The following is a 15,049-nucleotide window of genomic DNA, read 5'->3' on the forward strand; positions in this document are numbered from 1 at the left end:
GCTTCAGACTCCTGCCCCAGCATCCTGCTGTGTCACACCATGCACCTCGACACACACCTCCCAACACACACACACACACACACACTCCCACACACCAAGTGGGGGGAGGACTGTGGACTACCTGCACTCACCGCGAGTGTCCTTTCTTTACAGCCCTTACTGCAGCTGTAATTATTTGATCAATGTGGATTTTTTTGATCATTGAATTCCCAGAGTCTAGCACAGCACCTGGCACATAGTAAGTTCTAAAATATCTGCTGGCTGAATGAAAGGGCTGGCCATAGCTTAAGATTTCCTCAGAGGCTGGTTTTGGCCTAACCCTGGCATCTGAATGAAGTTCAGTATGCTTATGGCCTGTGCTCAACTGGGGGACCCTTGGGAGGGTGGTAAAGAACAGAAACGGGAGACCTACCAGAGGAGGCAGGGGAAACCCATGCACACCCAGGTACTGCCAACAGGTAAGGTAACGGATAAAGACAGTTATGTGCTATTTGTTATCTTTTGGGTAAGGGGAAGAAATAAGAATATATATTTGTATTTGTTCATATTTATTGATACTTAAAAAAACACTTGAGAGGTATGTAAAAAAACTAATAAGTGATTATCTATGGGAGGAGAAGGGGATGGAGGTAGGAGCGAGATTTCTCAATGAATGTCTTTGTCTTTTTATATCATTTTGATTTTTGAAAATTGAACTGTGTAAAAAAATCTAGGGAAAAAATAAAACTTTTGCATAGCTAGCTCACATACATTCACAAAGAACTGCTTTTTCAGGTCCCGCGGAAATGCGCCTTCTCCCATGATCCCTCCCCTCCTCCCTCCAGAGTGAAATTCTATACAGCTCTTACGGTCTTTGATAGTCTCTTACCTAAATTTGTTGTCTGTGTATATATAAGATATTTACAAGCTCCCTGAAAGCAAGAACCACATTTCATTGTATCTCTGTATCCCTCTAGCCTACTCTAGGGCCTCTCATATAGTAGATTCCGAACAAATATAATACTGCTTGAGTGGGGAGTTACTGCTTAATGGGTGCAGAGTTTCTGTTTGGGGTGATGAAAAAGTTTTGGTTGCACAACATAAACCCTGCTGAATCGCAAACTTAAAAATGTTTAATTTTATGTTATATTCATATATATGTATACTCACGTTGCTGGTAGCTCAGGTCACTCCAATAAGAGAGCTTCAACTGGAAATAACAAATCTCCAATAAAAAAAAAGATCCTCTCCAGATGTTTTCCAGGAATATAGTAAGTGCTCAATAAACATGCGCTAAATAAACAAATAGATAGCATATTAAGAACATCGACTTTGAGAAAAAGCTCTCATGTTGAAAACAAAGCATACTGTACATAAGTTAGACATGAACATAAACGTCTTTTTAAGGATTAGAGAGGTTCTTGCAAACTTTTTCTTTATTTAACTTTCAATAAAAATATAGTCTCCTAACTCAATAGGAAGATAGCAGTGATTATCACACAGGAGGAGCTCAACAAATGTCAGTCTTCAGTTTTCAAGTTCCATGTCACAACCACCTCAGTCGGATTCTCTCTGTCTCGATGGAATTCCAAAAACTGGTTTGGTTCACTGAATTATCTCACCGGGGCTGATCCTTTACTGCCATTCACCCAAATCCAGAACTCTTGAATTGTGGCCCACAATAACTCAATCATCTATACAAGTGTCCGGAAATTAGATATTTCCAGCCAGAGTCAAGGACATAAAACTTTTTTTAAGGGATACAGTGAATCCCAGTATTCATCACCAGAAAGATCAAATGTAAAAAAGTGCAATCTGTGCCTCTTTCAAAAATAGAAACTTTACGGTTAAAAGAAAAAAAAAAAGCCCTTCCCAAACTCATTACCAGACCAGACATATCAGCCACACAAGGAGCTAACAAGGCCTGCTGTTTCCATGACAGAGAACATGAGACGTTAAAACCACACCACCAAAAAAAAAAAAAGAAAAGAAATAAAAAATTAAAAAAATAAAACCACACCACTGAATGAAAGAACTGGACCCCCGCCACCTTTGCAAAGGCCACTGGACAAGTCCCTTAAACGCTGGATTTCAGCTCTTCATCATTCTGCCCTAGGTATCCCTTTTCTTTAAGCTCTTTATCATGGTCTGGGGAAATACTCTGACTCTCTATGGTAGTGATGGCATCTGAGTCCAGCCTTCTTCTTTTCTTCAGTTGGTGCAAGTGGGACTTGGACTTCATGTGTGCTAAGGCAAAACAAACAAAAAAAATTAGGATTTTCTACAAATAATCCTGGAAGCATACAAAATTAACTATACAATCCTTTTCTTTAACAATAACAGGATCAACACATGTATTGGTACAGCTGCTTGGCATTTTTAAGAGAAGAATAAGTCATATGGCCAGCTAGCTAGCAAACTAGCTACCACATATCATGTATACCTGCTGGGGGCTTTATATCACTAAATCCACACAACAATCTTGCGGGACAGTATTATTCAGCTCATTTTATACAGGAAGAGACTGATTTCAGAGGTCTTACATTATGTCCAAGGTCACACAGCAGGTAAGCTCTTCGGATTACCTATAGCTCAAAAAGAGAGCCAATTTTCCAGAACAGGGCTCCAGACTCAATTTTCCCATATGGGGCTGCCTGTTACAGATACATTTCAACTCACACAGTTCATAAGTTACAAATTCAGGGCTTCCCTCGTGGCGCAGTGGTTAAGAATCCGCCTGCCAGTGCAGGGGACACGGGTTCGAGCCCTCGTCCGGGAAGATCCCACATGCCGCGGAGCAACTAAGCCCGTGCGCCACAACTGCTGAGCCTGCGCTCTAGAGCCCATGAGTCACAACTACTGAGCCTGCATGCCACAACTACTGAAGCCCGTGCGCCTAGAGCCCGTACTCCAAAACAAGAGACGCAATGAGAAGCCTGCACACCGCAACGAAGAGTAGCCCCCGCTCACCGCAACTAGAGAATAGCATGCACGCAGCAACAAAGACCCAACGCAGCCATAAATACATAAATAAATAAATAAGTTACAAATCCAAATTCTTATCTGTATTGCAGGACAGATGGCTCAGGCCTACAGTACCCAGAGCCGCCCTTCCCTCTTCTTAACCAGCTCGCTCAGGTTGCCCCTCCTGATGTGACATCCCTATGCCTGGGTCAGATAAGCCATCTGAATGACCAACTCAGATACTCGCATTCTCCAGCACACAATGCACCAGAGAGATCACAGCAAGTATTCTTTTCTGATGATCCCTCTTTCAAGGGTCCACAGAAGCAGTAAAGCTGAAAAGCTACTATTGGCTGATATCAATTTCTGACCTCTCACCCCAAAGACAGTTCTCAGCTTCTGACTAACTCACACAAGCTCCTTTTTACCATCCTGTTCTTTTTCAAGGAAATCTTATTTGGAAACACCTTTGAAGACAGACAATGGGATTAAATTCTCTTTTTTAAAAAAATTAATTAATTAATTTATTTATTTTTGGCTGTGTTGGGTCTTCGTTTCTACGCGAGGGCTTTCTCTAGTTGCAGCAAGCGGGGACCACTCTTCATCGCGGTGCACGGGCCTCTCACTATCGCAGCCTCTCTTGTTGCAGAGCACAGGCTCCAGACGTGCAGGCTCAGTAGTTGTGGCTCACGGGCCTAGTTGCTCCGCAGCATGTGGGATCTTCCCAGACCAGGGCTCGAACCCGTGTGCCCTGCATTGGCAGGCAGACTCTCAACCACTGCGCCACCAGGGAAGCCCTAAATTCTCTTTTATACTTACTTAAAACATCATTTTTAGGGATTTGGAAGCAAAAGTAGGTAAGGAAGAGGTTAGAAGTCAAGGAAAAGTTTACTTGAGGGAAAAAGTCAGCTTTGCCTCCAGCTAGAGCCTACGGCAAAAAGTGGCCTTCTGGACTGACTCTCCATGGCAGCAGGAGATGGGAGAGCAAGGACTTGACAGATGGCACTATAGAAGGGCTTACACAAGCTACGCTCACAAAGGCTCACAAATGTTGCTTCTCTGTGGCAATCCCTGAAGGACATTCGACAAATCAAACCACTAAGTTTCCTTTAGAAAAAACAATCAGACACTCTCTTTCTCTTCTCCTTTCATCATTATGAACCAACGATAATCGAGGCTTCTTCTGCTTCTTGGGCAATCACAGCCATCCCCAGTCTCTGACAATGCAGTTCATTTTGCCAGAGTTAACAGTTAATAGAACTAATCGTTCTATTGGTTGGTATGGGGGGAAAAAATCCACTTCTATGAGAACGCCATGCAAAGCAGTACTCTGAACAGGATACAGGATTCCAGCCGCTGGGTAAAACACAAGCCCTACTTGTGCCTAAAAGGAGTGAGCCTTAAACAAGTTTCTAAATACAATGTAAATTCAAGGCTTAGAGGCTAAGGCCCTTTTGAGCTTTGCTGGATGACTGCAGAAATCGGACAGGGGAGTGCAATGTGACTCTATGGCAAAGACAGATCCAGGCTCTGAAACGGGGAACTAGAACCTCGGTGCAGGGCTGTTCCTGGGTTGGTCAGGAGCGCCTTATGAAGAAGACAGTACCCTTTGACCACCGTCTTTCTGCGTGTCTAACTGTCTTGCTTTCACACAGTTTCCCTTAACACTTTTCATCACAGTTTTTGCAACCAACACCATTTCAACATATTACCTTAAAAGTTACTGGAGAGACACCACTTTTGAAGAATGTGCTCAGGAGGAGTAACTGCACTTCCTGTTCCCTCCCAGCTGTTTCTGCTCCTCTGGCCTCCTGGGTGAGTTGCCTGGCTTCCCTTACAATCCTACCTCACCCCCACTGAGGTCTAAACGTGAGACCAAGAAACTACTCAGGCAGGATCATGAAAGTCAAAGGAGCTCTGGCAAGTTAACTGCAGACCTCTCAGTAAAACATCTACTCTAGCTGAAGCTAGAGGGCATATGATCTTCCTTTGAAATTGAGAATACAGAGATAACTCTCCCGTTTGAGAAGGCCTCTCCAAGAAATTTGAACAAAGGCTGTTAGAGGAATCTGGCCATTTTTTTTTTTTTTTTTACAAACAAGCAGACTCCAGCATTCAACCTACCAAAGACCTTAAATTTTTCATGAAGTCAGTGTGACCCACCCTTACAGATTTCTCTATCCTAGACTCTACCTGCCCATTCACGGTCCCCAATGATGATTCGATCACAGAGGTCACACATGTGATAACTTCTCTTGTTCTCAGTTTCACTGCTTGGCATCTTTACTGGAGTGGCTGCAGGCTTGTGGCCCTGAAAAAAACAAGGAAGGGATGGGGGAGAAGCATTTGTTTCAAAGAGATTTGGGTATCATACTCTGATATTAAGAGGAGTGAGATTTTCCCAAGATTCCTTTTTCTCATCCCAGAGAGCAGGTGGGCTGTGCAGAGATTTTAACAACAACCTTTCTGAACATGAAAGTAGAAATGCAGTCTCCAGGGATCTCAAAGCAGCCTTCTGCTCTATGCCATGGAAAAGGATGCTTGGTGCCCAGGACAGCAACAAAGGTGTCAGCAAAGGAAAGCTTTGTGAAAACCAGACAGTAGACAGTGTACCGTGATCAATAATCACCTGGATGAGACTTCGCACAATTTCAAGAGCAGGTTCAAGAACAGACTCCTCCCACTTGGAGACATCAGATGCTTCTAAGCCATATACTGGGGGAACACTGGGCCCAGGTCCTAATGATGACAAAGAAAAGCTGTGAGAGGTCAGCCTCCAAGACCCAATCTATTCTGCCCCTAGGACTCCAAAATCCTCAAGGGGAACATACGGGGTCAAAGAAATAAACATTCTGACCGTGCCATTCAATCTAACCAGAAACATGAACCAAACAGCTACACACAATCCAAGGAAGACCCAGAAGGCTGACTGGTCTGCAGCCAGTACGTCTAGCTGTATAATCCAGAGTCTCAGGTGTAGGATCTTCCAGATCAGTCAGGAAAACAATATAGAGTAACAGCTCTAGTGACCACTGTATGGGCTACAATATAAAGGTAGCACGTGACAGGAGGCAATTAGCAGCTTGAAGTGAGTGCCTGTTCTAAGGTCCATATCATCTTACAGTGATGTCACTCTGTGGCAAGAGAGTTCACAGCTTTCTTTAGTCTCAGGTTCGTATACATCCCTTCAGCAGTCTAGCATTCACGAAACTCATGAATACCATACTGATAATCATGGGCTGGCAACAGCAGAGTATCAACCAGTGAGCTGCTGAATCTGAAAATTAGAAAAAAGCCTTGGAATTGAACTAGTTGAGCCCTGTTTCTAAGAAACAGATCTAGAGGAGTATTCAAGAAATACCCTCTGGTAAATACTTCTGAAGGGAGATAAGACTGGAGGTAGCCGGAAGTATAGCTAGCTACAGGCATTTCATCCATCTGAGCCAACTATGTTTAGTCTCTGCTGGTAGTTTCCCCAGTCTGTGGATACACTAAATTGCCTTCCGCATCTAGGTTAAGTCAGTTGCCTAAAGGCAAAGAGCACTGCCCCATGGACAAAAACATCAAAGTCCTCAGAATGCCAACGGCTGGCAGGTGCTGGCCTTTTGATAGTGCCAACCACAAATAAGATTCTTCATAAACTGGACGGGGCTGCACCTGCCACCGCACGGAAAGGTGAGACGGGGAGGGTGCAGGCAGCATCCACAGCACACCTGGCCTTGGCTAAGCTCTGCACCTGTTTCCAGGCCACTCTATATTTTCCTTTCCCCTCTAAGTCCTTTGTTGGGCTTCTGTGCCCTGTCTAAGTACCTTTCAACAAGTTCTCGGCTCCCAGCTGCTATTTCTGGCTTGGGTCCAAGGCCAAGCTGGGGTGGGGAAGTCCCTCTGGCTTCTTGCCAGAACCTTATCCCAGCAGACCAGCCCTTGGCCAATCACACACGGCTCCTGATTTACAGGGCAGCTGTGCCTTTCACTCTAGCACCAGGACTGCGCCGGCACACACATGAATGAGGAACGGGCATATGATGCCCTGTGCCATCAAGCCCTCATGACTCAGAGATGGGGGAGTTGTTGTGGCTTTACCACAGGAAGAAGTTCCAAATCATTACCCAAAAAAACCCATCTTTTGTTACAGGCTAATTGTTAGCCCTGTGGAGAAGAGAAGCTGCATTAGAAATTTGTAGTAGGGAACTTCGTTTCAGCTGACACAAAGACTTCTATCTAAAGGGACATGCAGAGAAAGCAAGGTAAGTAGAAGAAAGTGTAAAAAGCCCCTTGGCGTGAGAACTACGCTGGAGAGCTCTGGCAGAGAGTGAGAACCGAGAGAGAGAGTCAAGGGTCAACAACATGGCCCAAGGTGCTTCTGTGCAGAGGCACTGAGGAGGAGGGGGGAGACCTCAGCTGTGCGTATCTGTAACTGAAAGCAGAAATCCAATGGCAAAAGGTAAACAGGGATGATTCAAAAACATATTAAAAAAGGGCCCAAAAGATAAAACTAGGGTTTCACTTATGCTTAATCTCCTTTAGATTAATCTCCTTTTAGTTCGTAACCACACAATTTCTTACCCAAGGCCCAATACTAATGCTGTCCAGCTAAAGTTATAGCTAAAGGAAATAAGAAGCATGGTGTAAAGCTGAGCGTGGACTTCAGAGTCTGGCCTGCATTCAGTACTCTACTGCTTATTAGCTAGGGGATTTTTAGCAAGTTATTTAACTTCTCTAAGCCTCTATTTACTTATCTGCAAAAAGAAAAGAATACCACCCACCTTGAAGACTCAGTAACATATGTATGGCACCAAATTTAGTGCTAAGGATGCAGTACAGGGTCCAATGAATGAGAATTTCATTCCCTTTTCCTTAAAAGTGCTGTTCAACTGAAGTTAAGAGTTGCAGCAGCCTGAAGCACTACGTATCTGAACACAGAAGCGATGCCGGGAGAATTGGTGAAAGTTTTGTCTTTTTATACTACTTATCTGGCCCCAAAACCATTTTAATTAGGAAAGCCTCCCTACGGAAATCTGACTGTTCTTCAGGTACAAAATCTGAAGCTAAAATCAACCCTGAGCACCAACTCCGCTAAGAAGGTATTGCTATTTCGTTCTTCCCTGTTTGCAGCCAGCACTCATGTGTTCAAGGCATAAGGCAGATTCTTCCTTGGGAAGAACTGTTTTCTGAGGCATCAAAGGGAAATACCCCTGGACAGTCACTTATGCAAAATCTCCCAGGTCAGGTCCCAAATCTTAGAACAGATCCAGAAACTAAAGTTCACTTTCTGGGTGAGCTGAGAACATCTGTGTTCCATTGAAAGCAGACCCAAGGCATACGGAAAAGCAAGGACACTTACTGCTCAAAAAACGGTTTTTAATCCATCGGTTTTGCTTCCGGGCATATCTCTTAGTCACTTGTTTCAGAGCCTCAATACCTGAAAGACAAGGTAGATATAAGAACCTCTATCTAACCACTTCTCACTCTGCTGAAAGGAAGGCCCATCCAGAGCCCAGCATTAGAGAAAACTAGCCACGTCAGCACACTGGTGGATACTTGGTAGGTGAAAGTCTCAATTCTGAGCTGAAGGCCATTTGGGTCTCTTTTAGCCTCAGCTCCTTCTCAGGCCATAGCAGCAGGACACTCTGTCACCCAAGGATGTCCAAGGCTAGGTTAGATGGAGAATTCACACCTTCCTTTAGGAGCTGGTTTCTAGTCTCTGGTGTGCATTTTCCCTCAGTGATCAGGTACTCGTGAAATTCCTTGAAGCCAATTGATTGGAAGATACCATGTTGATAGTCCTGGCTGGGAACAGGAGAGCATCAGCAGATGAGCCATTGAATCGGAAAGCTAGCAGAGCCTTGGAGATGATCTAGCTGAGCCACTGCATCTCATAGATGAGGAAATTGAGATCCTTAGCAGTTATTACCTCTCTGAAATCCTTCCTCCACCTTCCCCCACCAGCTCCCAGGTTACTTCCCTTGAAAATTAACTCCTGGGAATGTCTGAGATTAGAAAATTGCAACTGTAACAAGTACACCAAACCTCCTTCCAATGATGAAGGGTAGCAAACAAGGAGATCCAAAGCCAGTATTATATGTTTGCGGTCTTTTGACCATAAGCAAGGGATGGAGAGTAGGTGAAAGTAATAGCCAAATTCTCACCTGTTTTCCACAACTTTCTTCTCATTATAGCGTTTGTGAAAATCTCTTAGTTCATCCAAGAGCCCAGCGGCGAGCATGTTATCCACCCTCTTATCCAAGCGCTCATCTAGAACTTGAATCAAATTAACCCATCAACCAGCAAGCCTGCCGAAGGTGTGTACTATACATGATGAATGCATAGGCTGCCACAAAGAAGAGAATTTGTTCAAATGGAAGAAAAGGTTCAGAGTCCGAAGATTATACAGTAATTCATAATTATATTTAGTCACACTTAAAACTCTGCAATTTCAATAAAAACAGCCAGAATGAGGCATGTCTTCTTCTTATGTAAAGAGCACACAATTACAGCTACTAGGAAGAAGAAATATTTTATTCTTGTATGGAATGTATATCCATTATTTATTTTAAAGGCAGCTGAGAGCCCCGTTTTACTCTTACTTTTTTCCATTATATTTGTTACTCTAACTTTATGCTATTTCATATTTAAGAACTCTCAGATGACACACCTTAAACAGGAATGAGAAACTTTAAACCAAAGCCATCCTAAGTATATCTGGAACTACTGAGCCAGACAAAGGAGCAAAGAGTGAGAGGTGATAATCATTCCAATGTGGTGGTCAAACACAGCTTTATTATGAATCAGGTACCACTGTTTGATGCTGCATTGTAACACGTTTTTATTTACAAAATGTTCATTATTAAAACATTACCTTTTTCTATAACCTTATAATTTAAGTTTGAGATAATATAATTTGAGATTAATTTAACAACAAATTTCCACCATTTCAATTATGTTCTTCTACATCTCTGCCATTGCTATTTCTTGGCTTACAATGATAATAACCTTTTTTTCTATCTTCCTAAAAAGTTTGCATTTATTGAGGACTCACCATGTGCCAGGCACATTCTGAGCACTTTGCATGTATTATTAATTCATCTAATCCTCAACGAAGCTATGAGATATGTACTATTATTATCATCCCCATTTTATAGAAGAGAAAATTGGGACACAGAAAGGTAAATCAACTTGCCTTAAAACTCACATAACCAGAGATGATGGAGCAGGAATTTGAAGCCAGACAGTCTGGCTCAGAGACATGTTCTTAATCACGAAACTATACCGCCTGTTCCCATAACGATCTCATTTTTCTAGACCTAGCTCATAAGTTACCTTTACAAATTGGTCCCCGACTCCCCCCAGAAAATGCTCATCATCCCTTCTCTGTGGCCCCACAGCACCTTCTAGCCCAGCGTTTATCACAACATAGTATCTACCTCATTATTTGTTGCCCCACTAGACCGGAAGCTCCTTAAGGGCAGGTACTGTCTCACATTCATCTCTGAAATCCAAGTACTATGTAGAACACTTGACACTTCATTGAATGCTTGCTGTTATGTGTGTTGGATAAAGAAGTTACTATTATCACAGGGCATTAGCAAAAAACCAAAAAGAAATACCATCAGTTAGCTAGCTAACCATCATTCCCACTTCTCAGGCCTACTGCTTCCAAAATAATCAGTGATCCAGGCTTTAGCCAATCCAGAGAGTCAGACCTCCTTCCACAGGAGCCTTCCTTCTCTTTCTCCTTTGGATTTTCTCTGGATGGCAGTCTCTTTCCCATCCCATCCCATCTTATCTCATCCTCATCTTATACTAATCTTATACTCATCTCATGTTATACTAATGCCAGGGCTACCTTTACCTGCTTTCCAGAAAGATACCTAGGGAAATGGCACTGTGTCTTACTAAGTCAATGAATAATGATCATGATAATAAAATGAATAGCTAACACTTGTTTCGTGCTTATTATGAGCCACTCATAGTTCTAAAGCACTTTTTTTCAAAACAACTGTCTATTGAAGTATAGTTGATTTACTCTAAAGATTTTATATACAGTAATGTATTACTATAGGCTCTGTCTCGGATGAACTCTAGGACACCAAAGGACTTTTACCTGTCTGTTCAGCATGAAGCCAGAGGATGCATGGGTTAGGGAACTTCAGAGGGCCTCCAAGGGGACCACCACCTTCCTCTGCATGCTGACGATGAAGAAATTCACTATGAGAGATTCCTGTTTCTTCAAACACTTGCAAGCTCCTAAGTCATTTGAAAGGAGAGGGTGGGCACACCCATAACAACCATTAGGAAATATTACTTCTCGAGAGAAACAGGGGAGAGGCTATTTATTATAGAATACCTCACTGTCATTTTCACTGCATAAGCCCCTGAACACATGAAGGTCTGGGGTTACTGCAAACCTATAGCTACTCAGAAAAGGGTTCTAAAGAAAACTTTAGGTAAAGAAAGAAATAAAACTATTCTAAACACATATAAAATTTTCTGAAATCAGTTAAACAGGTTCAGAAACAACAGGTTTCTACTACACAAAGAGAACAGGACATATTCACTTTCAGGTAAGCAGTAAAAGCTTGTCTGGGACACTTTGCTATAAGCCAACAAGTCTAGTCTCGCTGGAATGCCTTTCCCACAGTACAAAAGTATGCTGTATATCCAGCTCATCAACTTTCTTTTTAAATATGTCTAAAATTAATGAAAAATGCTTCTGACTAATTCAGTACTCTACTAGCACAAAGATCACTGAAGAAAGAACTACACACTTATTCTTAAGCCACTATCCACTCTGTCAGCATCTATTATGTTATGCAGCACTAGGTAATTTAACTCTCAAATCTATACTCTACCACTCTGGGTGATTGCAACTTATCAGCTTGAAAGTGATCTTTCCCTTCCTGATCCAATTCTACTTCCTGAAACCCTAACACAAGAGTAGAGACCCCTCATCTTTCCCTATCACTGGTCACTCAGAGAGGACCTAAGAGGGAAAAATGTAATAGATATCTTACTTATCTGGAGGCTAGAATACAGCCTCAAACTAAAAGAAAGATGAAGGAAGTCCTCCAATCTTCTTTTAGAGACTCTAGAGCTCTTGCTTAGAACCTACTGTTCTTACGAAAACACATTCTCAACTCATTACTAGTTTAGAAGTCGCAAAATAAGGAGAAATGATAAGAACTGATTAATAAAAGGAGCAGATAGTAACAACCAAGCTCTAGACTCATACCATAAAACGATACAAAAATGAATGTTCATCAGAGTGTCCCTGAGTTTTCCAAAAAGTTTTTGGAAGATTTCTATTTAAATGTTTAAAAATAAAATGTCTGGATACTGGAAAGTATAAACTTCATTTATCTAGAATATACATTATCAACAGGGTGATATTGCCCTCAAGGGAGCAAAAAAACCTTAGATATTACAATGATGTGTGGCCCTCTCCCAAAATCTTATTCTTCAGTATTAAAATTTCACGGAGGGGAGGGAGGGAAGCACAATTAGGAAAAAAATTTCTAAAAAGGCTTCAGGGGCAGGGGAGATAATACAAAAGGATTAAGAAACACTGATCTAGAACACTCATTTGAGTGGAATACTTCATAACCCCTGTCAATACCAAATGTTGCTATAAATATCTAATGTGTATAACCATCCACATAGTAGGTCCTCTGCTCTGCCGGATAAGGTATCGCTTCCGGCACTACAGAAGAGTACACCTAAGTGGTGATCACTTTGTAATGTACAGAAATATCAAATCACTGTGTTGTGCATTAGGATTCAACATAGTGTTCTAGATCAATTATACTTCAAAACAAACAAACTCATAGAAAAAGAAATCAGATGTGTGGTTACCAGAGGCTGGGGGTGGGGGAAGGGGGAACTGGATGAAGGCAGTCAGAAGGTACCAACTTCCAGCTACAAGATAAATAAGTACTAGGTATGTAATGTACAACATGATAAATATAACTAACACTGCTGTATACTATACATGAAAGTTAAGAGTGAGGCCTGAGAGTTCTCATAACAAGAAAAAATCTTTCTCTTTTATTTTGTGTCTATATAAGTACACTAAACTTATTGTGGTAATAATTTAATGATATACATAAGGAAAATCATTATGCTGTACACCTTAAACTTACACAGTGCTGTATGTCAATTATATCTCAATAAAACTGGAAGGAAAAAAATAGATAAAATGACTTATAAAATGAAGATGCAGTCAGAAGTGAACAGAATATGGAACCAATGAAGATGCATATTTGTGGAGGAAAAAATAAACCATCTAATCTTAGGAAGGAAGAAAGGGAGGGAGGGAGGGACGGAGGGAGGGAGAGAGGGAAGGAGGGAGGGAAGGAGGGAGGAAGGAAGGAAGGAAGAAAGAAAAGTATACCTAACACACGAGGCTGCAATTTCAAAGCAACCTAACAAAACATGGTTAATGAACTAATAAGGTCATCTCTCTCTTCCCTTCAAGAAAGTCTCCATGTGTAAAGGTGAACTGATCTATAAGACAGTTTATAAAACCTGCCTCCCACTGGGCAAGCTGCTGGGGCAGAACTCAGCATTGCACCATCAATTATGAAACCTGAATCACAATGTCAGCTGACTGCATGCCAGAAAAAATGTATATGAAAACTGTTATACAAGCAAAGATCAAATAGAAAATGAAGCAAGATTACATAGGCCCTAGGGAAAAACTGTATTGTATTATGCATTTTAAATGTAACAACAACAAAGTAGGGTGCAACTATTTATTGAGGGAGTTGGACTGAGGCAATAACTCTGGGCCTCCTAACCTCCTAACCTGCTGAGCTAAAACACATCAATCTCCACTAACTGCTATTACCAAACCTGTCTCACCCAGGCACACTTAAGAACTGACTGCCCTCTAACTCTAAAGGGGCTTGGCGTCAGTTGGCTCCCAGCTTTCTTACCTGGCCACTTTGCGCTTGTCATGTGGGTGCAGCTTGGCAGCCATTTCTGGGTCCACCTGGCTTAGGCGTTTGTGTAGTGCATGGCCATCCTCCTTTTCAAGCTCAACTTTCTTGTCAATCACTTTCTCAGTGCCCATCTCCCAGGGCTATTAAATGAAGGGTTAGTAGTAAATTTAATTCAAAAATTCAACAAACACTGAAACACTGTATGTGCCAGGCACTTTACTAAGTGTTTAGGAACACAGAATAGAGATGAATCAGAAGATCTTGCCATACAGTGAGAGACAGATCATAAACAGAAAATTCCAATACACCATGGTAGTGCTGTGAGGCCACAGCAAACAAAGAAAGAGGACTAGCTGTCTAGGGAAGTACTCAGGTACCCTGCCTCCTTGTCGGGAGTACAAGCTACCCAGGCTAACACATCCAGGAGTCTAGTCTTCTCAACAAGTGTAACCAAAGAGTGGACCAGAATTTCCAGCACATTATAGTTTGCAAAGTCCCACCCTACGCAATAGCATCTCTGTAAGAATGGTTAGTGTCAGATATCTCCCTGGCATATAGATTGTTTCAGCCAGGAAATGCTGAATCAGACTAATGTACTGTTAACTTACATGGAGATGCTAATTAATCCACAGAGGAGCATTTTTCCCACACACAGCCCCTGTCCTTAGGCCAGCCTGGAGAAGCCCACTTCACATATGGAGGTGGCATTTGCTTCAGAATATTAAGTAGGAAAGTTAGTACAGTTGCTGAGTATAAGAAATATGCAAAAGTCAACTTTCCTCCCATTAAAATTAGCCGGAAAGAAAGAAGAACCCATTTCCTCATTGAATTACGACTGAACTAAACATACCTTAGCATTGACAAGAACTTTCCAGAGCAGAGACTCAATGTAATAATTGGTTCCTCCCACGACAATAGGAATTTTATCTCGGGCAAATATATCTTCAATGTGAATGTTAAGAAAGACATCACAATATTAATATCAAGAAGAAAATCTGACTCACTTGGAAGTAGGGTATTAGTAAGAAACCACATTCGTCATACTTTTGATACTAGTCTTCACTGTTTCTCATGAGTTCTCAGAATCATTTCCTATCAGTTCTGGAGGGACTTGCATAAACCAGAGACAGATGCATGATGGTAATTCCTTCCAATTCGAGAACTTT

At 41.9% G+C, this 15,049-nt stretch overlaps 1 protein-coding gene across 1 annotated transcript in view; it reads right to left on the reverse strand.

Annotated features, from left to right (window-relative positions):
• Positions 1-1,397: 1,397 nt before the first annotated feature.
• The window catches only part of TRIT1 (tRNA isopentenyltransferase 1), a 43,538-nt gene continuing 29,886 nt past the window's right edge, over positions 1,398-15,049 (reverse strand). Inside the window, exons 3-11 of the mRNA XM_059919710.1 lie at positions 14,734-14,830; positions 13,878-14,023; positions 11,048-11,190; positions 9,093-9,204; positions 8,621-8,733; positions 8,288-8,365; positions 5,573-5,682; positions 5,137-5,254; positions 1,398-2,226 (exon numbers count right to left, since the gene is read on the reverse strand). Coding sequence (XP_059775693.1) covers positions 2,057-2,226; positions 5,137-5,254; positions 5,573-5,682; positions 8,288-8,365; positions 8,621-8,733; positions 9,093-9,204; positions 11,048-11,190; positions 13,878-14,023; positions 14,734-14,830 — 1,087 coding nt within the window. The 3' untranslated portion in view covers positions 1,398-2,056. The remainder of the gene's footprint in view (positions 2,227-5,136; positions 5,255-5,572; positions 5,683-8,287; positions 8,366-8,620; positions 8,734-9,092; positions 9,205-11,047; positions 11,191-13,877; positions 14,024-14,733; positions 14,831-15,049) is intronic.

Source organism: Balaenoptera ricei, chromosome 1, assembly GCF_028023285.1.
Source record: "Balaenoptera ricei isolate mBalRic1 chromosome 1, mBalRic1.hap2, whole genome shotgun sequence".
In the NCBI taxonomy this organism is placed as follows: Eukaryota; Metazoa; Chordata; class Mammalia; order Artiodactyla; family Balaenopteridae; genus Balaenoptera; species Balaenoptera ricei.